Source organism: Pollicipes pollicipes, unplaced genomic scaffold (genome assembly GCF_011947565.3).
Source record: "Pollicipes pollicipes isolate AB1234 unplaced genomic scaffold, Ppol_2.1 Scaffold_6052;HRSCAF=7182_pilon_pilon_pilon, whole genome shotgun sequence".
NCBI lineage: Eukaryota > Metazoa > Arthropoda > Thecostraca > Pollicipedomorpha > Pollicipedidae > Pollicipes > Pollicipes pollicipes.
In genome coordinates, this window is record NW_023596805.1 from 2,946,228 (window position 1) to 2,972,239 (window position 26,012).

The 26,012-nt window shown below is 50.9% G+C and overlaps 1 protein-coding gene, 2 long non-coding RNA genes and 3 other non-coding genes across 10 annotated transcripts; 4 read left to right on the plus strand and 2 right to left on the minus strand.

Annotated features, from left to right (window-relative positions):
- Positions 1-218: 218 nt before the first annotated feature.
- Positions 219-2,672, minus strand: LOC119104622 (uncharacterized). Of its 2 annotated transcripts, XR_005094976.1 has the most exons (7): positions 2,594-2,672; positions 2,119-2,178; positions 1,868-1,919; positions 1,054-1,117; positions 765-814; positions 477-566; positions 219-294 (listed from the first exon to the last, which is right to left on the minus strand). XR_005094976.1 is itself a non-coding variant. In XM_037228340.1 (5 exons), exons 1-5 carry the CDS (start codon positions 1,355-1,357, stop codon positions 240-242), a joined length of 324 nt encoding a protein of 107 aa, XP_037084235.1. In that variant the 5' UTR covers positions 1,358-1,649; the 3' UTR covers positions 219-239. The 2 variants fall into 2 exon arrangements, 1 of the variants encoding a protein (XP_037084235.1); XM_037228340.1 differs by lacking the exons at positions 1,868-1,919; positions 2,119-2,178; positions 2,594-2,672 and adding an exon at positions 1,293-1,649.
- Positions 1,436-1,510, minus strand: LOC119104942 (small nucleolar RNA SNORD31). Its single transcript, XR_005095026.1, has one exon. It is a non-coding gene; the product is annotated as a small nucleolar RNA SNORD31 (small nucleolar RNA).
- A 4,072-nt stretch (positions 2,673-6,744) lies between the features above and the next one.
- Positions 6,745-10,944, plus strand: LOC119104228 (uncharacterized). Of its 3 annotated transcripts, none has more exons than XR_005094904.1 (10): positions 6,745-6,873; positions 8,672-8,716; positions 8,875-8,918; positions 9,097-9,143; positions 9,331-9,389; positions 9,558-9,612; positions 9,860-9,902; positions 10,082-10,210; positions 10,432-10,496; positions 10,915-10,944. It is a non-coding gene; the product is annotated as an uncharacterized LOC119104228 (long non-coding RNA). The 3 variants fall into 3 exon arrangements; XR_005094905.1 differs by lacking the exon at positions 6,745-6,873 and adding an exon at positions 6,928-6,950; XR_005094906.1 differs by lacking the exon at positions 8,672-8,716.
- A 287-nt stretch (positions 10,945-11,231) lies between these two features.
- LOC119104944 (small nucleolar RNA SNORD31) lies at positions 11,232-11,306 on the plus strand. Its single transcript, XR_005095028.1, has one exon. It is a non-coding gene; the product is annotated as a small nucleolar RNA SNORD31 (small nucleolar RNA).
- A 2,857-nt stretch (positions 11,307-14,163) lies between these two features.
- LOC119104227 (uncharacterized) lies at positions 14,164-19,144 on the plus strand. 2 transcript variants are annotated; one of them, XR_005094902.1, is made up of 14 exons: positions 14,164-14,223; positions 14,683-14,770; positions 15,250-15,310; positions 15,750-15,834; positions 16,223-16,306; positions 16,680-16,734; positions 16,912-16,999; positions 17,415-17,475; positions 17,675-17,726; positions 17,926-17,976; positions 18,313-18,389; positions 18,569-18,632; positions 18,872-18,921; positions 19,120-19,144. It is a non-coding gene; the product is annotated as an uncharacterized LOC119104227 (long non-coding RNA). The 2 variants fall into 2 exon arrangements; XR_005094903.1 differs by lacking the exons at positions 18,313-18,389; positions 18,872-18,921; positions 19,120-19,144 and having other exon boundaries at positions 18,569-18,630.
- LOC119104943 (small nucleolar RNA SNORD31) lies at positions 18,176-18,250 on the plus strand. Its single transcript, XR_005095027.1, has one exon. It is a non-coding gene; the product is annotated as a small nucleolar RNA SNORD31 (small nucleolar RNA).
- Positions 19,145-26,012: the final 6,868 nt, after the last annotated feature.

Below are 26,012 nucleotides of genomic sequence, written 5' to 3' on the forward strand. Positions count from 1 at the left end.
TATAAAATGTAGCTCACATGGTCTTTCTCCCAGTCACTGTGACAGAGTCACTACATGAAGACACTGGAGAATGCGTACACGCTGCCCACGCCAGACGCCAGGTCCGGGGACAGAGTTGCTCTGTGATGCTATGGCATAGGACCATACTGCATGTGATACAGCTCCGGGACCACGGTGCAGACCGGCGAAGGACAGTCTGCACGCATCACGTGTGAAGAACACGACAGACTGAGCAGCACTCACCTGTCTGCCTGAAGAGAGACGGAGGGACGGAGAGAGGGCAGACTGTCCCGCCTGCAAAAGCCAGGGAGAGGTCAGACGACACCAGACTGCCGCCGAGCCGGCCGACCGCGGGAGCAGTTCAGATGGCCGTTCTGGACTCAGCACCGCATTGTCAGAACAGGTCTGTGATAGAACAATCATCAGGGCACGGGGAGACGGAAGCCGACCCTGGCCTCGACATACGCGCGACTCACCCGTTAGAACGGGGATGGAGTCGGGTCCAGACAGAAGCCGAGTCCCGTGTTACGAAAGGGATGGAGCCGAGTCCCGACAGCAACCGGGTCCTGTAAGGGGAGAACAGGAGATGTCATTCCCAGGTCACGGACGGGTACACACTGCTGTACACTCGGACAGCCTCAGATGGCCGTTCACGACTCAGCACCGCACTATCAGAACAGGTCTGTGAAAGAACAATCATCACCACACAACAGCTCGGGCCAGACCCCACAGCCACACGCCCCGTAGGACAGCCGGGTACGTACCGGGGCAGGTGCTGCGGCTGTGACGGAGAGACGTCTCTGGACCGCCGGCCCTGACCACAGACACACAAACAGAGGTCAGCCCAACGAACTCAAAGGTCACACCTCAGTCTCAGGTCACGCGGGGTCAGACGTGCACGGCCGTCACGAGCGCAGAACGCCTCCGGTGGAAACCGCGAATGTTTCGGAGCAAAGCTTCATCATGATGAAATGCATCAAATAAATCACGTACGCAATTTATCCCAACATGGCACTGCATGCCCACAACCCAGGAAATGCGTTGGCTCCGTACCTGTGCACACATTACTTCATCCGGGGAGTAACCACGCCGCAACCGCCACCCATTCCGAAGTCCACTGCAAAGGCAGACAACGTTCAGAAACGGCCTCACAATCAAACGCTGTATGGTGTCGGTCAAAACATCAGATTAAAAGCAGCCATGGAAACTGTTTCATGCGTTTCAAACGGTAATTCCGAGTTTCACCACAGTAGCGAAAGAAGTGCCGCAGCAGCCGACGGCCCGCTCCCCACCTATTGGTCACCGATCTGTCACGTGACCAGCCCAGAAGGCAAGGCGAGCTCCAGTCCGCAGCCATTCGGTGCTGATCCACACTACAAACGGCGATCGAATATCAGCACGTGCCAATAGCAGCGTTTGCAAATCTAACGGTCGTCAGTGGTCAGAACATTGAAACCATTCAGTCACAGCAACTCAGACTGGGGCGGTATGATAGGTCATCACTGAACGCGCGGAACTCCAGCAAATGTACAACCCAGTCATCTGGGAACAAATAACTTGTGACGCAGTACCAGAGAACTTGCGATGTAGTACAATAGGAGCCAAAAAGGCAGAGCTAACAAAAAGAAAAAAAGACTAAGGCACTACTAACACAAAATGAAGCAGTCAAACGTAACCCAAATCTCAGGACAGGGTCAGTCCCAGGTCACGGACGGGTCCACACAGCTGTACACTCGGATAGCCTCAGATGGCCGTTCTGGACTCAGCACCGCACTGCCAGAACAGGTCTTTGAAAGAACAATCATCACAAACAGCTCGGGTCACAGACCCCATACCCACATGCCCCGTAGGACAGCCAGGTACGTACCGGGGCCGACGCTGCGGCTGAGATGGGGAGAGACGTCTCTGGACCGCCGACCCTGACCACAGACACATGCCAGAGGTCAGCCCAACGACCTCAAAGGTCACAACTCAGTCTCAGGTCACACGGGGTCAGACATGCACGGCCGTCACGAGCGCAGAACGCCTCCGGTGGAAACCGCGAATGTTTCGGAGTAAAGCTTCATCACAATGAAATGTATGAAGGTGATTTGGCGCGGCCTCCGACCGGCTGTTTACCTGTTTGCCCGCAGGCTGCGCCAGCTGTCTACCAGTGCCGGCAGTGAGGCACAGATCATACTGCAACAAGATGGACCGTCAGCACAACCGAGGCCCCTCTTAAACAGCGCTGAAGAAACGGCCTACTCCAAAGGCAGATAACCAACCGCACGCAGAAACTGAGTCGGAGCGGGTCACCCGAGTCCCGACCTGTCGCAATCACAGACAATAGTCTGTACACCACCACAGCTGATTCAGTGGGAAGAACCCCGACCAATCAGTCTGTACATATCCACAGTTGGTTTAGTGGCAACGACATCCCTGACCGATCAGCCTGTATGGGTCCACAAGTCCCGCCCAAGTCAGCTGGCCGGCGGGGAGGTTAGGGCTCCGTCACTTCGCTCTCCCAGCGCACCTGGTCGGCAGAGCGACAGCTACGCCCCGCCGTGGTTTGGCAACTGGGTACGATCGGACCCGCACGGCACCGCCCACGTACCGAGCCGTGTTGCCGTGGCCGCAGCCCGCAGTCATGACCGTTCCCAGCCAATGCAGGGACCGCCTCGGTCACGTCTGTGGCTGGTCCACCGCGGCAGACACCACAGCCAGGTCAGCCGGGTGCAACGTACACGGCGTGCCGCCGCCACTTGTCAGTATCAGCAACAAAAGGCTATCTCCAGGCTGTCGTCAGGAAATGGACCCGAAGTTTGTCATCAGCAATGGCCTTAGGCAGGTGGTATTAACGGGGGCCCTTGATGCCAACTCACCTCGATCTCGCATCTGCCTGGCCCGGGACCGTCAGCTGTTGGCTGCTGACCCGCTGCGGATGGACGAGAATCACGTCAACAGACGCTCTACGTAATGTCATACGCATCAGGCATCACATGGAACACATTCCACGGGAAACTCATTGAACGCTGACCGGAAGGATCACCAGTTTTGGGCCATTTACTCTAAGTCTAAACAAGTCACCAAATGCGTGAAGAGCGACAGATTCGGTGTTGCACCAGAAAGATGGGTTTTAACAAAGGTTGTCAAAGTTTCCCAGTAATAAAAACCACACGCGCTAGTGACAGCAGCATGGCTTGTTCTCTGGGATCCACAACAGCTCAGCATCGAGTGGGCCGCTCCCATCACACAGCCGTAGCCGGCACTCACCGCGGCGGTGACGATGATGTAAAGGACACCTCACACATCGCCTCCCCGGGAGTGCTGTTAACCAGTGCCACCACCAACAGCTCCACTGGTGACAGACAGACCCAAGGTCACGGTCAGCGGCGGCGGCGGGGCCTGCAGGGCGGCGGGGCGGGCGTTGTCGCCGGGTCGGATAAGATCAAAGCTTCTCGATACGTCAGCGGCGCCGGCCGGAGCCGGGAGCGGCGGCTCGACCGGCGGCCGGCACCTCAGACTCGGCCTTTGTCGTCATCCCCGGTGCCGCGCACACGCAGTTACGGACGGCTAGTGGACTTAACTACGGGGCAACCAGACCACACCACGAGCATCAAGCGCATGAAGTGATTATCAGCGAATACATGAATAACAGTGAGTGCATGATAATCAGTGGATACATGACTTAAGTCAGTGAACATCCCGTGCTGTCAGTCTCTGTTCATACCACAGTTTAACATCCACATGCGCACCTAGCAAATGGGGCTGTTCTCGCACTGCAACATATCAGCAGAGCTCGCGCTGTCAACGGAGGCTCCGACCGACGGCTGCGAGGGGCAGACGCTGTTAGAGGCCAGCCCTTGCGAGTGAAGATCGCACACACCGGAGCGAAGGAGCACACTTATGCCGCAAGCCTGAAGAGGGTCACGTGGCATGTGACTCATCATGGCAGCATGCCAGATGCTGGCACAAAATGTCTAGACCTTGGTTCGGAAAACTCGCTAATATTGCTTCCAGATATAAGCTTAGGATTATGCGGAGGTCACGCATCTTGTGAAGCTCGAAACGCCACGACATAAGGTGACTGTCCGGAAGTCTTAGTTCCGCCTGTCCAACATCCAGAGATGGCAGAGTGGAACAGTCCGGGGGCGCGAGGCACCGTCGCTGTGCCAGAGCGTTGGCCCCGGCCAGCCAGGGCACGGCCAACCGGGAATTTGACGGACTCTGGATGGCGCACACGGCTGTGGCGGCGGGCCTCACCGAATCAGCTCTCTTCCTCTCCCTCTCTCTCTCTCTTCACAGCAGCCGCCGTGGGACTTCCTGGAGCAGGGCTGGTGGAGGTGCAGCGGGCACAGACCCTGCCGCACACAGGAGCAGAGGGTCAGCTGGTACAGCAAGAGAGGTGAGGGGTACTGTTCACTCAGTGGAGACAGCTGACAAACGACCACCTGCCTTGGATGTTCTCGCTCAAGAGAAATGACCACAAGCACGGCCAGTACCAAATGGAGGCAGTTTTGGCTGCTGCAAATAGTGAAATAGCCCTGGGTGTGCAGTCCATCCCAACACATGCCATCCACTTTTTCCATTCCACCTGACCCAGTTCCAACACATTGTGACACCTGTGACAGACGAGTTGTGATGCTTACTTTGATGTTTCATTACCATCAACATAACCCTCAGATGTCTACTTTGCATTCATCAGTAGGACATCAACATCATGTGATGTGGGAATACCAAAGCCACAATGTCTTGTGCACTCCCCCTTAAAACCTTCTTGAATAATGTAGCATAACTGGGTGGAGGATGCCTGCAATGATACAATGTATAATGCATTAATGGTACAAAGGCAAGCAATTACTGCACAATTGAACAATACCTTAGGAATGTAAATATTTTCATAAGATTTCAATGAGATTCCCACAGATACCATCACAGGCAGAAATGCAGTAAAGGAACACTCCAAAATGTAAAATGGTGACCCACCTGGTACTTTCTATGGTTAATCTTGCTATAGCATATGATGTCCAACCAGCAATGGTTTAATCTTAACCACAGCATGTTGTATGTTTCTTAGTGTCCTCTATTGGAAACAACATTGGTTAGCTGTCAGCTGACTTAGCTGGCAATGAAGGCATTCCTTACATGACAGAAGAGGTTGCTACCTATCAAGCCTTTTTCACAGTATTTAGAAAAAGTGTATGAATGCTCTCACAACCAGCCATAATACATTTATGTAACCAGATGTGGATATTTCAATAGAGTGTTCTGGAATACCCATGTTTAATTCACAGGCACCCCATCCAAAACTGAAAGGAGCCTGAGACTTCTCCCACTTGAAATGGGTTTTTGGACAGCATAGTGTGAACAGGAAGATAGCTGGGGGAGGGGGGCCTGGTGGTCCAAGCCTCCCTGAGCCATGTTTACACTAGACTGGTTGACTTTGAATAAGTTTGGTTCAGATGAGAAAATTACAACACAAATTTAACACTCAGGCCCCTACAAAATTCCATCAACCATACATATATGAAGTGACTTGTCCAGGGTCACAGTTTTGTCTACCCCAGACATCAAAGCCTAATCCTTAAGTTTCATAGCAATGCTGGTTACATGGCATGACTGCATATCAGTGAAGGAATGATGCCAATACAAGCAGCAGCAATTGATCCATGAGCATAGATTTTAGCCACATAACACAGCACCAACTTCAGCATGTTTCATTGAATTGCGATCATGCAAAAGGTAATTCTGGCAAGAATGTCCGAAATATCCCACCGAAAAATGGTACGAAATTCTGCACAATTTGGCCCCGCCACCTTGTAAGGAAAATAACGGGGCGCTGACCTGTAACGTATTGAGAACACGTCACACGCAGCTACGAAAGCGCGGTGGCCCACCCACCCCACAACTCTGTTCTATGGCCTTGCCCACAACCAATCCAAAACGGTGTCCCGAGAATCCCGCTCTACGCGACCGGTGTGCGGCACTGCCATCGTAAACTTTGGATTTCGGAACTACGAGGCAGAAGTCCGGCACAGGGCAGTTCCAAAGACCTGGCTGTGAAAGTGGTATATATCGACAAAGCTAAAATTATATGCGATGCAAACAACTGGGAAGTCCCTTAACTGCGTCTAAACATCGAAATTGAATGCACTTCCATACTCAAGAAAACGGAAATGAGCATGCTGATCAGCTGCATGTCACCTATCGATCTAACTTTCAATATCTTCTAGTGGTCGCCAAACGCAGTACATCAAAACCCCGCGCAGCAGGACATGAACGGAAAAAACCAAATTGAGAAATTGAAGACGCCGCCTCGTGCGCGTTTCCGATGAAAAGTAAATTCTGTCTTTCCAGTAGTCTATGACCCCAATAATGCCTTTAATATATTTTATTGCATTTTAACTACAAAATTAGTGACCGCCAAATATCCTATATCCCTAATTTTTCCTAATACATGACACAGAAATGCTCAAAAATACTCAGAGTATGCAAAAACCTGTACTATTGACGTCAAATACAGGCGTAGGTTTGGACCGAGGTAAAAACTTTATTAATTTTAAAATGCTTTAATTTTAAGAGAAAGACGTTTTAATTCAATGCATTCACGCAATTACTTATAATTATTTTTTAACATAACACTAAGATGCATAACTTACAAAAGCAAACACTTTTCTGGGTGTAAAATCGGCGTGCCACGCATTTGTAAAATATATTTTGTGTCTTCGAGTTTAGCAACGTCGTCTCCGTCGCTCTTTTCCGGCGTGGTGGCTGCGCGTGGAGGGCGCGGCGGTCCTCTCTCGCGTTCTTCGTTAACTTTTGTCTGGTTGCCATCGTAGGTTGTGTTGCCAGCTTTTATCCCATAAAATTGGTATCTCTGGAGTACAGAACGAGGTGTGTTTGGCTTGGTCGCGTGCGCTAGCGTGGTGATTGGTGTCGAGGGCATCGGTTGTTCCCCCACATACGAGTGGGTTAGTACTAAGCATTTGGACCAGAGTAGCCCTTAGCAGACCTGGCGACAGGCAGAGGCCAAATACCATCACACAACTTTTCTTTACCTGTGCTGTTGTGTTCTGGCATCGCCTTATTTCATATTGTGTTAGATTACATGGATTATCTGGATGCCATGCATTGGGCTGGTACCCAAATCCCAGAGGTTATGTGAAATGGGACCTGGCTTAGCCAAACGATGCTGAATGTTAAACTTTTGGTGATAATATGGAGGGAAGACCTAACAAATTGCATCTGTGACATTCCCTTGAAACAGTGACATGTGTTACTGAAATTAGCCATCCTGCATCAAACTGGAGTGCTCAGCTTTGCTCTGTACATCCACTTGTTGCTCTATTGCTGCTATGGGACATGCTCATTGTTGCATATATTTTTTGCAGTCAAAGGTATTCTAGGTTCTGTGGTGTGCAATAGTCCCACATGTCCAGGGATGTGAGTTGATTAGGCCTTGGCTCCCTTTCCTGCATATCTGGCTCAGAATGACCAAAATACTACAATAACCTTCTTCCTGGCTTGCTCAGTTAGTAGAGCACTGAATTGTGATTGGGTCTGTGATCAAATCCAAGTAATTCTATGGTGTGAAAGGGTGCCATGAGAACAAAAATGAGAGATGGGCTGTGATATGTGCATGACTGAAATATTGCCTAGTGCTCTGGATGCCCAGAGCACATAGCCTAGTTCTTCACATATTTATGGCCCAGGCTCTGTCCATTCAGATAGTGGCCCATAGCATTATATGCATGTTGAAAAGAATGCCTTTAATTTCAAGTCTGGATACAAAAACAGCATATTGTCATTTACCATTTACATGCTATAAAGGTCTGCCAAGAAAGATTTATTTGTCTATGATGCAGAGTAGGAGATGGGTTTGTGTTGTAATGTTATAGTTGAGGAATAGGCCCCCAAAGGAGGAAATAACTTCTATTGTTGTTCTGTGACTATGGTAGGTGGCATGCCCCAAGTTTTCAATCATGGCACAGCTTTTTCACAAGCTTCACTTACTATGGCTCTCAATGAAGTGGCATCTGGTATGATCTTTATTCCATGGTGGCACATTTTTGAATCACCAGCACTGTGGCTGTACTGCCCGAGGATGTCAAAGCTGGTTAGAAGTGTAGTGTAAGGCAGCAGCAGTTTCTGTGCTGTTTTTTTCTCTTCAGTTTGTTTCATCAATCTTTTGTCTACCATGCAGGTTATGTCTGCGAGATTGAAAAGTCTCCATGAATGAATGAGATCAAGAGGCATTCCTAATTTAAGTTATAATTTACGCTGCCCTATATATCTAGGGTAGCATGGGGCATGTATTTGAACAGATGTTTAAATGCTATTTATGTATATAAAGAACCTACAATTTCTACCAATATTTGGTTGTGTTTCAGGTCCATGAGGTCAAAAAGTTACTTGGTTTGTAAAGTTGTTCACCTTATTTTTTTATTAGTTTATTTTTACTTCAAATACTTCACTTCTTTTCATTCTCTGTTGAAAACTAGATCATTTCATTCAATTAGTTTTTCACTGAGCTCATCCTGGAAGATATCAAAATGGTGTCAAGACCAGGGGTGTATAGCATGTGCTTCTGCTTCTTACACCTATTTTTGGTGTTATATGCTCAGATGTTTCATTGGTTCTCCCATCAGTAACAGGTCTCATGGGAAGACTTAGAAAGTTTGCTATGTTTCAGGTGCTTTTTGGGATTTCATCAGAACCATAGGTGTGATCTGGAAAGGTACATACAAGATTGGGGTTTGTGAGAGTTGATGCCATGCTGATGATGTCTGATTAGAGTTTCTGCATATTTGTGATGAAAACCATCACTGAAGGTCATCTTACTAGATGCATTATAAATAGTTTTCTCTGAAGACTAATATGGGGTTTCTTTCACAGCTCCTGAGAATACCACCAGCCAATGCTCACTCAGCCCAGCTCAGGTAATGATCAGTGGCTTTTGAGATCTGCTTCTATGACCACCTATCCACTGGACATGATGTCATTCTGACACCTCTTCTGAGCACCCTGCTGAAAAGGCTTGATAGCACCCACTGATGTCACCCAGTGAGTTATTGCCTTGTTGGCAAACATCATTAGCTGACATCATGCCCTCCTCAGGATGCCAGGGAGCAACAGTGGATTCCTTCCTGCTGAAATCAGGGCAGGTAAGTTTTGTCCTATTGTTTGATTAAAGTTACTCTGCTATAGAGGGACTGAGAATGTGATGAGCTATTTTACCTTTGGAGGCAGCTTCTGGCTGCTAGTGATATTCTTTGATAGTAGAACTGATGGTTGTGGTGAAATCAGATCATTATTTAATGTGTATTGTGTAAACCATTTCATTTATTTCAGGTGGCACCAGAACTATCCATCAGACCTTTCTGCCTGTGATTCTCACACAGATCTCAAAGGTATGTAGTGTATTATGTAAGAGCAGGGTTGTTCACACTGCTTCATGATGAAATCTGTGGGAATCTCTTTGAAATTGTTTGAAAACACCATAACATGTCTGAAAGTGCAGTTGTTTCCTGTTTGGCTTGTTTGGTTTTGCCTTTGCATACATATGATTTGTCTTTCAGCATGCAGCATACTGCAGGCCACAGATTCAAGCACTCAGATGGCTTTGCCCAGCAGGTAAGCACAATTTGGTTGGGGCTCATTGATGCCAGATGTGTCTTATGGGGAGAGTTTGTGTAAACAAATATGTTTCAGGACCTGAATTTGAATACCATTGATCTGCTGGCCTGGTAACTTACGTGATGATTAGATTGGTCTTTCTGAACTACATTGTAGTCTGATGCTTTTAACCTCTTCTGACATCTGCCATTGTTTTCAGATGCATTCAAAAGTTCTTTTAAGTAATCAGTGTCATCTTTTTCAGGAATCTGGCTGTATCCTGTGGAATCATGAAGCAACCAGATTAGGTAAGTCAATCATAAAGATGTTATGCAAATATCGTGCTGCTGGCGATGATGTCTTCTAGATAGTATCTGAGGAATCAATGACTACTGAACCATTTGCTGAGTGCCATTTAGGACAGAGGTGGAGGGCTGCTCAAATACTGAGAAATGGTACCTAAGGATTTTTCTGTCTTGTTTGACAGACTGGCTGGGTTGATATATGCATCAAGCTGCAGCTCACATGAGAGACAGACCATGGGATTGCAACAAGGTGGCCTCCCAGAGTGCTTCTTGAATGGAATCTGGTTACTGCAATGTGCCAGGCTACTGAGGTATGAAGTGGTGACTTAATGCTTGTTTTTGTGATCAATGGATGGCTGTGATTTGTGTCAAATGTTAACTAAATTATTAGTGATATATTACTACACATCAATGATGACTTCCTGTCGATGTCTGATTGTAATGAAGACAGAATATCACCTGATGTCTGAATGCTGGTTTACTAGCTAACAACTGGATCTGCAAGTGTGCTCAGTGAGTTTTGCTCCCACAGATGTAACAGGATGTGCAGCACTAGGTGAACTGCTCTGAGGAGATATCAGCAGAGGGGGTTGCAAGGTTTGATTTGGTTATTGGGTATTGTTTTTTGGTTATGTGTTGAGATTTGGCTATGTCTTTCTACCATGTAGTGCAATGCTCTTGCTTATCTGTCAAAGGTTGTGGTTTCATTTGTTATGGTGCAGCCAGTGATGCATGCGGACTGTCCTTCGCTGGTCTGCATGGTGGTCCCGGAGCTGTATCATGTGCAGTATGGTCACAGCATCACAGACCAACTCTGTCCCCGGACCTGGTGTCTGGTGTGGGCAGCGTGTACACATTCTCCAGTGTCTTCATGTAGTGACTGTCACAATGACCATGGAGAAAGACCATGTGAGCTACATGACACATTTTCTGTTCAGTAATTGTGCATGGTGTCACTGAAGTTGGAGTACATGTCCACTGGCTCCCAACAACTACAGTGCTCTTGTTTTTGCAGGGCTTGGCCAGCAAGGAAGATGGCTGTAAGGTATGTTTGGGGGTTTGCCTGCACAATGTGGGCATCTACACCTTGTTGATGTGCTCGATCTCATACATCTGTGTGCCTAAGGCTGGGATAGGTGTTTTTCACTTTTGCATCATGATTTTTGGTTTTTTTTTTACTGATTTGCCATCATGACATCCAAATTCCTGGAAGCAGTTGTTTTTAATACACCAAAATTGGTGCTGATTGTGCACCAAACTTGGCATACCCTATTTTTGTGAAAAGCTTGGGAACTTGTCAGTGAGGGCGCTTGTTTGAAAACTCGGTTGTTGGTCTTAAATGATGACCTTGCATACCGCCCCAGTCTGAGCATTCATGACTGAGTGGTTACAATGTTCTGACCATTCAAGGCCTTATTGCCAACTGGTTATGCCCTTGTCTTATACTGACAGTGCTGTTGTGTCATGCAGGTCAATGGGTGCTGGCCGAGGATGTCAGATGTCACAGCACATGGGAGTGGTCTTGTTAGGTAAGAAACCACTTTGTCTCTGGCTGGCACAGATGATTTTGGATGGCATGTGGAATGATGAAACTCGGAATTACCGTTTGAAAGAGATGAAACAATTTCCATGGCTGCTTTTATTCTGATTGTTCCAAAATCAAGCTCTTGCCACGGCTGCTGACTGCTCTGCATGATAATGGGACCTGTTCCTTGCAGGGCTGTACAGGGATGGTCATTGCCTTCACAGCAGGGTACATCGTCTGCGGGCAGGTGTGTATTGGAGGATGCTGTTGATTTGCCTCTCCTGCTCGGATGATGTGTGCTGTATTTGCTACTCTTGATGGTCAGGTGACAACACCACACTGTTCTGAACTGGTCTGCTGTCAGCCCCAGCCGAGATTGTAAGATGTTCCTGGCACTCAGCGGTCTTTCCATGGTTTTGCAGTGATGCTGTCCTGCCAGGGGTCCATCCTGTCTGGGCCTGACCACCTGTTCCATCAGTGGCAGGTGAGAGGTGGATGGGTATGAATGTGAACAATGCTGACCATGGCATTTGTTGTGATGAACCTTAGCTCCTCAGAGAACACATGGTGACTCTTACTTTTCTGACACACTCTTGGCTGATGCAGTGCAATGAGACCTGTTGCTAAGGCCATGATTAGACCACCTGGTGATATATGGTTTTGTTTCAGGGTAACACTGACATCCCTTTCACCTCTGGCCAGTGGTAAGTGGCACCAAAATGGCTTCAATGATTGGTTTTAATTAACACCACAAGAGTAACTAGGGAGTTCAGTGGTGAAACTTGTGGTTTGCAGGTCCCAGAACTGTCATTTGTTCATGCACAGTTATGATAAGAGTTGTCGTTCGAAACATTCGCGGTTTCCACCAGAGACTGAGTCAGTGACAGTTTGTCACATCTGAGCAGACCATGTGGCCTCTGGCTGTGCTGGTTATGAGGTCTCCATGTGATCCATGTTGTCTCCTCTGCAGGTCTGCATCATCCAGCACCATGTCTGGCATGGACAAGAGTACCAACGGGTGAGTGACAGGGTTGATGCTGTCAATTCTTTACAAGCTCTGTCAGTTAACAGATGATTGCTTAATGATGACCAAGATCTGCACACAGATCTGCTGTCTGGATTCCATTCAGTGAAAATTTTGAGTATGTCAATGTGTATGGTTTTCATGGTGCTATGCCAAGATTGTGATTTTATTTTTGAGTTGTAGTTTGGTGGAAAGCATATCTGCAGGTCACATAGGTGATGTGGCCTGGGGTTGAGCAGGTTTCTGTAGTTTTGCTATCATACACAGCTCCGCACTATGCTGCATGGAGCTGTGTGCTGTAGCATGCACACCAATTCTGGTTCACGTGCACCGTGGTCGCGGCGGCGCCACCCCGCCTTATTAAGCCGGCTGGCCTCGGTCGCTCCGTGGCCGGGTCAGCATGCTGAAGGCGGGCACAGTGAGCGAGCCGTCTCTTGCTTGGTGCCGTCCGTCGCTGCCTGGGACGGCGTCAAAGTGATGGCGGCCACAGTTTTGGCGCGGGAAGGCTGGCCGGGGAAGGCGCGGCTCCGCGCGCGGGAAGAGGCGTCGCTGACCGGCTGGGGTCCATTCACAGGGCGGCAGCGTGCGGCCGCCGTACCGGCTCCTTCTCGCCATCGGCAAACTTATGGTAAATTTCCTATGTGAATGTGGGAGTGCTGTATTGTGTTTTGTCGATTGGTCTTTTTTCTTTCTTTTTGAACTGTTTTGCCAACTTGGCTATGTGAAGGGTGTATTGTGCGTGTTTTGATTTTGTTAGCCAGTGATGTGTGCAGACTGTCCTTCGCCGGTCTGCACCGTGGTCCCGGAGCTGTATCACATGCAGTATGGTCCTATGCCACAGCATCACAGAGCAACTCTGTCCCCGGACCTGGCGTCTGGTGTGGGCAGCGTGTACGCATTCTCCAGTGTCTTCATGCAGTGACTCTGTCACGGTGACCATGGAGAAAGACCATGCGAGCTACATCCTTAAACTAACTGAATGAGTTTGAGTTGGCAGTAAAATGCGTGATGCTGCCAGCATGGAGCTCATGTAATGTGGCAGGTCGATATTCTTTTGCACCGCATGATTTCTTTTGGTGCCACCTTGACAATCATTGTTTGCAGGAGCCGAAGAAGGCCTGGTCCGCTTCTAGCCCGCCATGTTCCAAGGTAAGGAGGCAAGGACGCAGTTGGTCTCTGCACCCAAGAAAGGCTGGTTGGCGAGTGAGCCACTTGGCTGCCAGCCGTGTCCGCGTGGGTTCCCCGCTCAGATGATGCTGTGCTGTATTTGCTACTCTTGACTGTCGCATGACGACAACTCCCACACTACTGATGCCGTGCGTGACGCGTCGGGAGCGCCGGCGACCATCCGGCTCCGTCTGACCTTTCTCCGTGCCTCCCTCTGCGACAGACGGTCCGGCCGGCTCTGGGAGCGCCTGCACCGCACTCCGCCGTCACTCCATCTTAGGTGAGCCCCGACGGCTCCGGCGCGGCCATCTCCGCGCGTGCAAGGATGAAACACGGAATTACCGTTTGAATGCACGTGAAACCAGTTCCATGGCTGCTTTTCTCTGAGCCTTTTGTCGGCGTTCGGTTTTGGTTCGTGTTGTGCTGTGTCACATCTGTCATGTGATTTCCCAGGGCTGTACTCGCCTCGGTGGTGCACATACTGCAATTGCAACAACACTTAGAAGATCAGAAGGACCCATGGCACTGAGAAGGTTCCTAGAGCCACCTAGGTGAATCTCTGGAGCAAACGTGACGCCGTGCAGACTGCGACCAGGCGGGATCTGCAGGTGGGTCTCTGCTCAGTGTGATGTCACCGTTCGGTGTGACGTCACATGGCACGTGATCGAATCTGTGACGGTCGTCCTGACGTCACCGACGTGCAAACCGTGCCAGAGCCAAGCCCCCCTCACCAGCTGGCGTCCGTGCCGCCTCACGGGCCGCCTTCTAGAAGATCGGGCACAACTTGTCTGTGGCAGGTGTCGACATTGTGTTGGAACTGGGCCGGGTGGAATGGACATGGTGGATGGCATGTGTTGGGATGGGCTACATGCAGAGGCCTATTTCACTATTTTGAGCAGTGTGCGTCGTCAAAACTGCCTTCATTTGGTATTGGCCATGCTTGTGGTCATTTCTGTTGAGTGAGAACGTCCAAGGCAGGTCGTCGTGTCGGCTAACACCATTGAGTGAACGGTACTTCCTCGCCGCTTGTGTTGTACCAGCTGACTCTCTGCTGCCGTGTGCGGCAGGGTCCGTGCCGGCCGCAACTCCGCCGGCCCGGCTTCAGGGCGTCCCACCGCCGGCTGCTGTGAAGAGAGAGAGGAAGAGGCCTGCCGGGTGAGGCCCGTCGCCACAGTCGTGTGCGCCGTCCAGAGTCCGTCAAATTCCTGGCCGGCCGTGCCCTGGCTGGCCGGGGCCAACGCTCTGGCACAGTGACGGTGCCTCGCGCCCCCGGACTGTTCCACTCTGCCGTCTCTGGATGTTGGACAGGCGGAACTAAGACTTCCGGACAATCACTATGTTTTGCTTCAGTGCGCGATATGCTTTGTCATGGATCTCGCGGTGGTCACAGTTTCGAGCCGTAGGAGATGTGTGTTTGATTTAAAGGAGAAACACCCAGGAGGGTTGCTTTCACATTGGTTTTGGGATACTGAATATGTTCTGTATCTGGTAGCTCAGTACATGTGGTCGTCTCCAGACAGCATGACTGCAAACACGCATCGATGTGGATGCAACAGGGTGCATTGTAAGGTTGGGCCATGTGCTGTCTTTGCACTAAGAATTTCCACATTACAATATTTTTTTTCCTTTCACAGCTGGTTCTGAGCAGCTAGGAACACTTCTTCCACAATGACTGCCATCTTGTCTCCGCACTTGGTAAGTGATTGTTACAGTCCATAACACCAGTTGAAAATTGATTGCCAATAGCAATGAGTTTGGCCTTCCTTGCAAACTGAGCAGATAAAGGTGTGGCGTGTGCACTTACTTTACTAGACGTGCTCATGTGTGGGATCACATCTGCCGCCCCAACGCAATTCTTCTGCGAGTCGTCAGAGCGTCGTTCGCACCACTGTTCTCACGTTCCGCTGCGACCAAGGCCAATTTCCCGCCCTGCTCGCGGCCGTCGTAGGGCGGCTGAATACCTTGGCAGAGCGTTCCGGGCAGGGTCACACGCCCGTCGGCCCTGTCGCGGCCCGGCGGGCAGACCCTGGTCCGAACAGGCGTCCGTCGCGCTGCTCGCCCGCCGCCGCCGCCGCTACAACGCGCCCGCGCCGGTGCGTGGCTCACGTGGACCGCCCCTCCTCCCGCTCCGCAGGCCCGGCTCTGTAGTGCTGCCGAGGCGGCGGCTGGCTGCCCTGGGGAGCGGTACGGCGCTGGCGCGTCTTCGCCGGGCGGAACTGGTGAGTGGTGACGACATGGCGCGGCCTTCGTTAAAAGCTTGCGTTCAGAGGGTTCAAGGTCCATTATGGCGGGCCAAATGAATTGGTAACTACATTTACCATTATGCGTGTGTGTTCGCTCGTGTAGGTCGGGCCGTCCCGTCACCAGGCATGCCCACTAGCCGTCCATAACTGCGTGTGCGCGGCACCGGGGATGACGACAAAGGCCGAGTCTGAGGTGCCGGCCGCCGGTCGAGCCGCCGCTCCCGGCTCCGGCCGGCACCGCTGACGTATCGAGAAGCTTTGATCTTATCCGACCCGGCGACAACGCCCGCCCCGCCGCCCTGCAGGCCCCGCCGCCGCCGCCGCCGCCGCCGCTGACCGTGACCTTGGGTCTGTCTGTCACCAGTGGAGCTGTTGGTGGTGGCACCGGTTAAGGCATTCCCGGGGAGGCGATGTGTGAGGTGTCCTTTACATCAGCGTCACCGCCGCGGTGAGTGCCGGCTACGGCTGTGTGATGGGAGCAGCCCACTCGATGCTGAGCTGCTGTAGATCCCAGAGAACAAGCCATGCTGCTGTCACTAGCGCGTGTGGTTTTTATTACTGGGAAACATTGACAACCTTTGTTAAAACCCATCTTTCTGGTGCAGTCAGACTGGTGGATCCTGACACTGGTAACACCGAATCTGCCGCTTATCACGCGTCTGGCGACTGGTTATCACTTCAGTCATTAGGGTGAATGGCCAAAACTGGTGATCCTTCCTGTCAGGGTTCAGTGAGTTCCGGATAGAATGTGTTCCATGTGATGCCTGATGCGTATGACATTACGTAGAACGTCTGTTGACGTGATTCTCGTCCATCTGCAGCGGGTCAGCAGCCAACAGCTGACGGCCTCGGACCAGACAGATGGCGAGATTAGTGGTAAGTTGAGATCAAGGGCCCTTAACACACCTGCCTGTTTACATCGCTGATGACAAACTTCGGATCCATTTCCTGACGACAGCCTGGAGATAGCCTTTTGTTGCTGATGCGGACAAGTGACGGCGACGCGCTGTCTGCGTTGTCCCCGAGCTGACCTGGCTGTGGTGTCTGTCGCAGTGGGCCAGCCACGGACGTGTCCGAAGCGGTCCCTGCATTGGCTGGGAACGGTCATGACTGCGGGCTGCGGCCACGGCAACACGGCTCGGTACGTGGGCGGTGCCGTGCGGGTCCGATCGTACCCAGTTGCCAAACCACGGCTGGGCGTAGCTGTCGCTCTGCCGACCAGGTGCGCTGGGAGAGCGAACGGACGGAGCCCTAACCTCCCCGCCGGTCCAGCTGGCTTGGGCGGGACTTGTGGACCCGTACAGACTGATCGGTCAGGGATGTCGTTGCCACTAAACCAACTGTGGATATGTACAGACTGATTGGTCGGGGTTCTTCCCACTGAATCAGCTGTGGTGGTGTACAGACTGTTGACTAAGACTGGCGTGTTGGGACGCTGGCGTACCCGCTCCGACTCAGTTTCTGCGTGCGGTTGGTTATCTGCCTTTGGAGTAGGCCGTTTCTTCAGCGCTGTTTAAGAGGGGCCTCAGTTGTGCTAACGGTCCATGTCGTTGCAGTATGGACCTGTGCCTCACTGCCGGCCCTGGTAGACAGCTGGCGCAGCCTGCGGGCAAACAGGTAAACAGCCGGTCGTAGGCCGCGCCAAATCACCTTCATACATTTCATTGTGATGAAGCTTTACTCCGAAACATTCGCGGTTTCCACCGGAGGCGTTCTGCGCTCGTGATGGCCGTGTACGTCTGACCCTGTGTGACCTGAGACTGAGGGGTGACCTCCGAAGTCGTTGGACTGACCTCTGGCATGTGTCTGTGGTCAGGGTCGGCGGTCCAGAGACGCCTCTCCCCATCTCAGCCGCAGCGTCGGCCCCGGTACGTACTCGGCTGTCCTACGGGGCATGTGGGTATGGGGTCTGTGACCCGAGCTGTTGTGTGGTGATGATTGTTCTATCACAGACCTGTTCTGATAGTGCGGTGCTGAGTCCAGAACGGCCATCTGAGGCTGTCCTAGTGTACGGCCGTGTGGGCCCGTCCGTGACCTGCGACTGACCCTGTCCCTCTTCACCTGCAGCATTCAACAGAAGACCTGGCTCTGCCTTGTGTTGCTGCCTTTCTTCATCAGGTCAGTGAGTCATCTCAGATATCTGGGATTTGGGTTATGTTGGACTACTTCATTTTGTGTTAGTAGTGCCTTAGTCTTTTTTTCTTTTTGTTAGCTCTGCCTTTTTGGCTCCTATTGTACTACATCGCAAGTTCTCTGGTACTGCGTCACAAGTTATTTGTTCCCAGATGACTGGGTTGTACATTTGCTGGAGTTCCGCGCGTTCAGTGATGACCTATCATACCGCCCCAGTCTGAGTTGCTGTGACTGAATGGTTTCAATGTTCTGACCACTGACGACCGTTAGATTTGCAAACGCTGCTATTGGCACGTGCTGATATTCGATCGCCGTTTGTAGTGTGGATCAGCACCGGATGGCTGCGGACTGGAGCTCGCCTTGCCCTCGGGGCTCGTCACGTGACAGATCGGGGACCAGTAGGTGGGGAGCGGGCCGTCGGCTGCTGCGGCACTTCTTTCGCTACTGTGATGAAACTCGGAATTACCGTTTGAAACGCATGAAACAGTTTCCATGGCTGCTTTTAATCTGATGTTTTGACAGACATCATACAGCGTTTGATTGTGAGGCCGTTTCTGAACGTTGTCTGCCTTTGCAGTGGACTTCGGAATGGGTGGCGGTTGCGGCGTGGTTACTCCCCGGATGAAGTAATGTGTGCACAGGTACGGAGCCAACGCATTTCCTGGGTTGTGGGCATGCAGTGCCATGTTGGGATAAATTGCGTACGTGATTTATTTGATGCATTTCATCATGATGAAGCTTTGCTCTGAAACATTCGCGGTTTCCACCGGAGGCGTTCTGCGCTCGTGACGGCCGTGCACGTCTGACCCCGCGTGACCTGAGACTGAGGTGTGACCTTTGAGGTCGTTGGGCTGACCTCTGTTTGTGTGTCTGTGGTCAGGGCCGGCGGTCCAGAGACGTCTCTCCGTCACAGCCGCAGCACCTGCCCCGGTACGTACCCGGCTGTCCTACGGGGCGTGTGGCTGTGGGGTCTGGCCCGAGCTGTTGTGTCGTGATGATTGTTCTTTCACAGACCTGTTCTGATAGTGCGGTGCTGAGTCGTGAACGGCCATCTGAGTGTGTCCGAGTGTACAGCAGTGTGTACCCGTCCGTGACCTGGGAATGACATCTCCTGTTCTCCCCTTACAGGACCCGGTTACTGTCGGGACTCGGCTCCACCCCTTTCGTAACACGGAACTCGGCTTCTGTCTGGACCCGACTCCATCCCCGTTCTAACGGGTGAGTCGCGCGTATGTCGAGGCCAGGGTCGGCTTCCGTCTCCCCGTGCCCTGATGATTGTTCTATCACAGACCTGTTCTGACAATGCGGTGCTGAGTCCAGAACGGCCATCTGAACTGCTCCCGCGGTCGGCCGGCTCGGCGGCAGTCTGGTGTCGTCTGACCTCTCCCTGGCTTTTGCAGGCGGGACAGTCTGCCCTCTCTCCGTCCCTCCGTGTCTCTTCAGACAGACAGGTGAGTGCTGCTCAGTCTGTCGTGTTCTTCACACATGATGTGTGCAGACTGTCCTTCGCCGGTCTGCACCGTGGTCCCGGAGCTGTATCACATGCAGTATGGTCCTATGCCACAGCATCACAGAGCAACTCTGTCCCCGGACCTGGCGTCTGGTGTGGGCAGCGTGTACGCATTCTCCAGTGTCTTCATGTAGTGACTCTGTCACAGTGACCATGGGGAAAGACCATGCGAGCTACATTTTGTCATCTTGGTTTTGTGAACTGGTGATGTATGTGCATAAGCAGTTTTGTAGGGTTTGTCATTGTGGGCTAATGTGTTCTGAATGTATTTATGCTAGCCTATGTTATCGAGAGATTCTATTAGGAAGCTATGTATAATTTGGCGCCAGCCATACATTCTTTTGCACTATCTGGAGCAGAAGTAGAATGTTTCAAAGTATACAGTAGTCTGTGCTGAGTACAGAAGTAGCACAGTTCCCAGTTCGTTGGTCCTGACCGTGTATTTTCATCGCAGGGAACACCAGTCTTCAGCAGTCTTCAGCACGCGCCACCAGGTAATGGATGTTTCATTTCTTGAAGTGGTCGCGTGACGATACAGTCGGGGCACCTCGCCCCCTTTCTTTAATCGCTCATCTGTCTTTCAATGAGGATAACAGATCCGCTGTCCGAATTCGAATGTGGACATTACTGTCTGAGATCCGTGTCGACCGGCGCGTTGTCCAACTCGGCGCGGACCGGCCTCTGACGTCATCTATCCCGTGTTTCCAGATCTCCCCCGGGCGGGGGTGTACTGCTGACCGACACCGCCGGCGGTGTGACGTCACAGGTTCGGTAAGCACGTGTTGCCTGCTGTCCTCATCACGCCAACACCTCCCCGTCGTGTTGTGTTCTGTGTTCGGATGGTCGTAGGTCACCGAAGTCGCTGTGATGCATTCTGTGTGCCTTGACCGCTGTGAGAGATCACTATTGTCACTACCACTGAGTATCTGCCCTTTTTGTGTACTGCGTGTAGGCTTTGAGACCTCTTTCTGAAGTCTGGTTGGAACCGGTTTCAGACATTGGCGCTGGATTGCCTGGGTCCATCGAGGCGGCTGGGAGGTAAGAGCGTGGTGTTGATGCCTAGTCTGGCTTGTGTCTGCGGTGTAAGCATTTGTTTAGCGGCTGTGTTTCATTTGTAATGCTCGTCAAGGCTTTTTAGGTCACTAAAAGATTGTTGACAATGGCCGGCCTTGTCGGTGAGTGTTGACTGTTGCCTTCGGCACCTGCCTCCCAGACGCACGCGCCCGCTTCTCTGATGGTTCTTTCACATTCGCTGACAGCTGATGACACAACCCGCTGAGTTGTCACCTTATGCAGGTCGTGTGGTCGTCAGGGGACGTGGTCGTAACTGGTGTTTTTTCGCCGACAGGTGGCAGCACCAGCGCTTGGCTATCTTGACTCGTGACGGTACGTTTTGGCTGAAGGAGGTTGGATGGTTGTTCTGGGTCTAAACATGCTATTGCTGCATAACCGTCGAGGTTTCACAACACCGCCGTCTCCTGTGCACTGATGCCACTTCTCTGCCTGACAACCCATGAGGGTAACACATTCGACTTGTCTGAGAGGCCGCTGCGAACTAATGACGTCATTTCATGACACGTGACGTCATTGGTTGTTCTACCGTTGCAGGTCCGGAAGTTCTCATTGGCTGAACGACGGCGTGGACGTGTCCCCGCCCGCCCAAGCGGGCATTCGCCGGTAGTGGTGGTCTTCATTTGGTGCCCGGCTGTGGCTGTAATTTGGAATACATTTGTTCTGGCTTAGTCATGTGTTTGACCTCCGCACGGAACTAGAATGAAGTGCCAGCTAGTTCTGGAATTACATTGAGCCCACCTGGGTTAGCGTTGCCGCTGTGGGTGTGGGTGTGGGTGGAAGTTGTAATTTTATTTTTGGCGTACCAGCTGGAGGACATTTTGTGCCAGGAATGGCTGTAAAGCATGGAATGTGCTGCGATGGTATAATGCAGGACAACGGACACCGGGTAGAACGAAGTCCAGGGCAAGAGCAGCAGCACAAGACTGGTGATACACTACGGATTCGTATGTAGGGTTTACTGAAATTATGGATAGAACCACACGTTTGGAAGCCGGTCGCGGAATGCTGCCCTAGTTTTACTGGCTGCATGATTTGGGTGATGCAGGCAGTTTGACACGTTTCAAAGAGAACTGAAGCACCGCGCCCCGGGTTCGAACATACGCAATGTGGAACCGGCACGTTTCTAGTTAAGTTGTTCATACTAGTGGACACGTGGTAATCGGAATTCCCGGCATGCTGCGCACGAAAACCTACCGGTGCGCCGTGAAAGCTTCGTTTCACCAGACAAAAAGGCCGCTATAAATAACCTCGTTTGCTGCCAGATTCGTCGAAGCCGGCCTGGTAGAATTTCATCCACAGCTTTGTAAGAAGCGGGCGTTTAACACGTTGATCCTGTGAGCTGGCAGGAAAAGTACGCCGTAAAACGATTATGATGCCCACACTGCTACCCACTGGGGCGTGGGTAAAATGTCCGAGAAGCCAATGCCGACGTGTGGGCTGGGCAGGGGCGCAAGGGCCGGAAGCACGGACACGCGGCTCGGTGTCATCAAGCGCGCCACCGGGGTTTGTTATGGGGTTCCCGGTACGGTTGGTTTCTTGCATACCGCTTGGTCGGAGATGAGTCAACTCCACTTCTGTAATTTCGACCGCGACCAATATGGAAATAAGCCGCAACGCTATGGAAAAAGATCCGGAAGAATTGATGTGTCGAATAGTTCAGAACCGAATTTTATTTGTAGCGTAATGCCGCATCTGACCTCAGCAGTCCTGGCCTCCCTGCTTCTCCTGACCTCCCTGCTCCTGATCTCCCTCCTGGCCTCCCTGCTCCTGACCACCCTGCTCCTGACCTCTGCTCCTCCTGATCTCCCTGCTCCTGACCTCCCTGCTCCTGACTTCTGCTCCTCCTGGTCTTCCTCCTGACCTCCCTGCTCCTCTTAACCTCCCTACTCCTCCTGATCTCCCTGCCCCTGACCTCCCTGCTCCTGACTTCTGCTCCTCCTGGTCTTCCTCCCTGACCTCCCTGCTCCTCTAACCTCCCTACTCCTGATCTCCCTCCCCCTGACAGTGCCCAGAGGCCGGCGCCGGTCAAGTCCCGACCGGCTGCCGTCTAGTTTTAGCGGATGCGTTTATTTAGCCACGTGACACGTTCACAGTTGGCTGGCAGGGGCGTGCTTAGTCAGGGTAGCAGAAGAAACATAGGTAAGGGGGGGGAGCAGAACAAAATAGTAACCGCTTCCTAAAATACTTCAAAACAACATTTTCCCCGAAGTTTGCCCACTTTCTGCGCATGGTTGGGAGAGTAATGGGGTTGGGGGTGGGACTGGCGCCCTCCTATCTGAATGCGAAACTACACCGCCGTTTTGTGGAGGTGGTCCTGTGCACCTTTTCAGAATCGCGTCTGTCATTGGCTCGAGTTTTTCATGAGGTCGGGGTACGGCAGAAGACGGCTGGCACATCGCAATGTGAATGGTCGCTGTGTCGCTCGGGTTCCACGGTACCTTTCTATGTAAGCACAGTGGAACTTTTATGTATACATATGTATATATTATTATTACATGCATTTATATATATATATATATATATATATATATATATATATATATACAATATATGCATATTGTGTTGTTGCAAATTCATTGTCGCGTTTTTTACAAGTCGATGGTCACATTTACCATTGTTTAATCACAGTTAAGGTAAGCAATTTTAAGAGAACCGTAATGTGTTTTCCCGTGACTTTTGTTCGGGCATTTAGGAACTGCTGAGGACACATATGTAGCCCATGTCCACGTGTACCGATGTGTAACCCACCCACGTAGTAGGGCGTAGGTGAACAACGCTCACCTAGAGCGAAGGACAGATTGCTTGTCGCGAGAATTTAGACACGGTGGTGAGCAAATTAAGTATTGTACATTTTGACCCGCATATTATGCTTATACGTATAGGACAACACCCGGGTTCGTCTCGATGGCCATATCTAAAGCACTAAGGTTGCCCGGTTTCCAGGCCCGGAAATCTCTGTGCCCTTGGTCCATGCTGAGAGGTCAATGGGACGGATCTATCATAACAAACATATCAGAGCTGCAGTTCCCCAGTACAGTTTGAGTGGAGAAACCTGCTACATCAGGCTGAGTGGAGAAACCGGCTACATTTAGCGTGACACCAGCACAAGGGCATGTTTATCCGCAAATTTGACCCAACTTCTTACTAAATTTCGGTGGGGGTGAGACCCCACCAAAAAGGAAGCATGCATGACCTCTGGAAGCAGCGTCTACACACCACGCTGTACAGGATCCCTCCGGCATGGAGCCGTGATGATGCGGCGCTGTCGATCAAGCCGTGTATCTTGGGCCCCATGGGCTCAGATAAACACGCGTGCTTAATCTCCATTCGCTCGTCTTCAAGTAAGCAAGTGCGGCGGAGGAAAGAGCGAGGACTGTGGGTCGGGCGGCGAACGTGGATGGAGCGTGGCGTTGATTTAATGACACTCTGAGGGAAGGAGTGTGGTCGGTCACCACTATAACTTATTTTACATTTGTATGCATGTATACATATATATATATATATATATATATATATATATATCAATTTTTCACCTTGTCGTCATTGCTCAGAGTTTGCAAAAACCTCATTAGCCAATGAATTAGAGGGGAACTGAGGCTGCGAAGTTTCTGAAACCATACAATGCCTAATTTCAAAACACGTTACTTGTACTTCACTGTCTAAAAGACATGACACGGTCGATACACCACCCATCACAGCGGAGCACAACATACCAGCCACGGGATTTTAAGTCTTCCAGGAGGTGCTGACTGCGCCGTGCGGCGAGACATCTCACACCACAAAGCTGCTTAATGCATGGCAGGTTTGCGGTTAGCCTTCGAGGCTGGGGAGGGTCACCTCCGATAGTTACAGAAGCCTGTTCACTGTGCTGCAAAGCTTGAAGACGGCTTGGCGTGGTAAGCACACCTCGAAACCTTATACTTTGAGTAATCCTCGCGTGGAATGTCAGGCATCAGCGAGTGCAAAATGCATGTTTTACCATCAGCGTCAACATTCACATCCGGCTGTTAAATCCGCGCTTTTGGTCAGTGCACATCAAAACGTTGTCGACGGCCAACAAATCAGCAAGCTCTTGAGAGGATCACACACCGGGGACGTGACGTAGAAAGAAGGTTTGACGCTTAAAACCCAATTCGCTGCAGGACGAAGGCATGAAAACGCCAGATCGTAGGCCATGTCTAGATTGGTGCGTGTCATTTCTAGCGCGTTCAGATGTCTGCGTCACAGGCTGGTACGCGCTCGGCTGTGTTCGACGCATACTGACAGGCTACTGAGCATGAATGGAAGCACGGTACATTGGCCTTGTCGCGCTACCGTTCTCCTTTTAGTGCGCCAGGGACTTAATTTAGTGACCGAATGCAACTTTTTCAGGTACGATGATAACAAATCTGGGTATGGATTAATTTTTACGTTCAGTCTTTTTGGGTCCACCGTCTATCTGTTCAGCTTTGAATGAGGAGTGGTTACAACCTTGACGAGCGTCACAACTCAAGTTTTCAATTGGCGGGCTCTGTTTTATCCGATCATGGTGCTAGCCGCCAGAGTCTTTCCGTCGAGCCGGCGCACCAGATGGTGCCGGCGCCGTCGGCACCTGCCGGCGCGTCACAGCACGCTCAGAAACTCGCATATACATGGACACGGACGGGCAGACCAACATCGGATTATAGCTGAAGTTTTATGACATTTTTAACTCAATAACATTATGACTTTCATGACGTTGTGAATTTATTTTGCTTGTTTTGTTTATTTCTTATCGTCAACGGAGCGGCATCCCACTAGTAGGCTAAGTCGCTTAAACGCAATGAAAACACAGCACACAGTAGTAAAATAATTAAGGGATGACACATCTCAAAGCTAAGCAAAGATGCCGCAGAGTTAAAGCATACTTGATCCCTTGAACTCTAAATATGCCAGAACTATGCTGAAATATATACATGGTGGTGCTACTAGCTTAAAAAGTGTTCCCAAAGCTTGGGAATCTGCAGAACAGACCACTCTCCATTGTCCGCACACGAACGCCAAGTACAGCGAGCAGAGTTGGGGTGCGGATTGATCGAGGCGACACATGCAAGGAAAAACAGCTTAAGAAGATTTGAGAGTCCAGTTTACCTTGGAAGATGTTTCTCAGAAAAAGTAAATTGAGCTGCACTCTTTGTATTGGTAGGGATGGGAAAATCTAGCTGCCAGCTAGGGGATTGATTGAGACAATGCTTTACATAAGATTATAGATCCTTCATATTAAATGGGCAATTATATCAATCGATTAGAGGATTAAAGTCATTGATTTATCGGGCAACGCATTTCCCGAGCAAGCGTTATTCATGGCCTCACCGAAGGGATGTAAGGCCCACTTTCACCTTTCTCAATTTGAATTTCACCATCATTTCTCTGTCCACAAAGTAAGGATATACGAAAACTAGAAGCTAAATGCGTCGTC

Bases quoted from the DNA above. Each gene is read 5' to 3' on its own strand.
- LOC119104622 (XM_037228340.1), bottom strand. From the start codon at position 1,357: ATGGCTGCGGACTGGAGCTCGCCTTGCCTTCTGGGCTGGTCACGTGAC. The intron at 567-764 runs GTACGTACCCGG...CTCCCCTTACAG, and splicing joins CAGCCGCAGCACCTGCCCCG to GACCCGGTTGCTGTCGGGAC. The intron at 295-476 runs GTGAGTCGCGCG...TGGCTTTTGCAG, and splicing joins CTCCATCCCCGTTCTAACGG to GCGGGACAGTCTGCCCTCTC.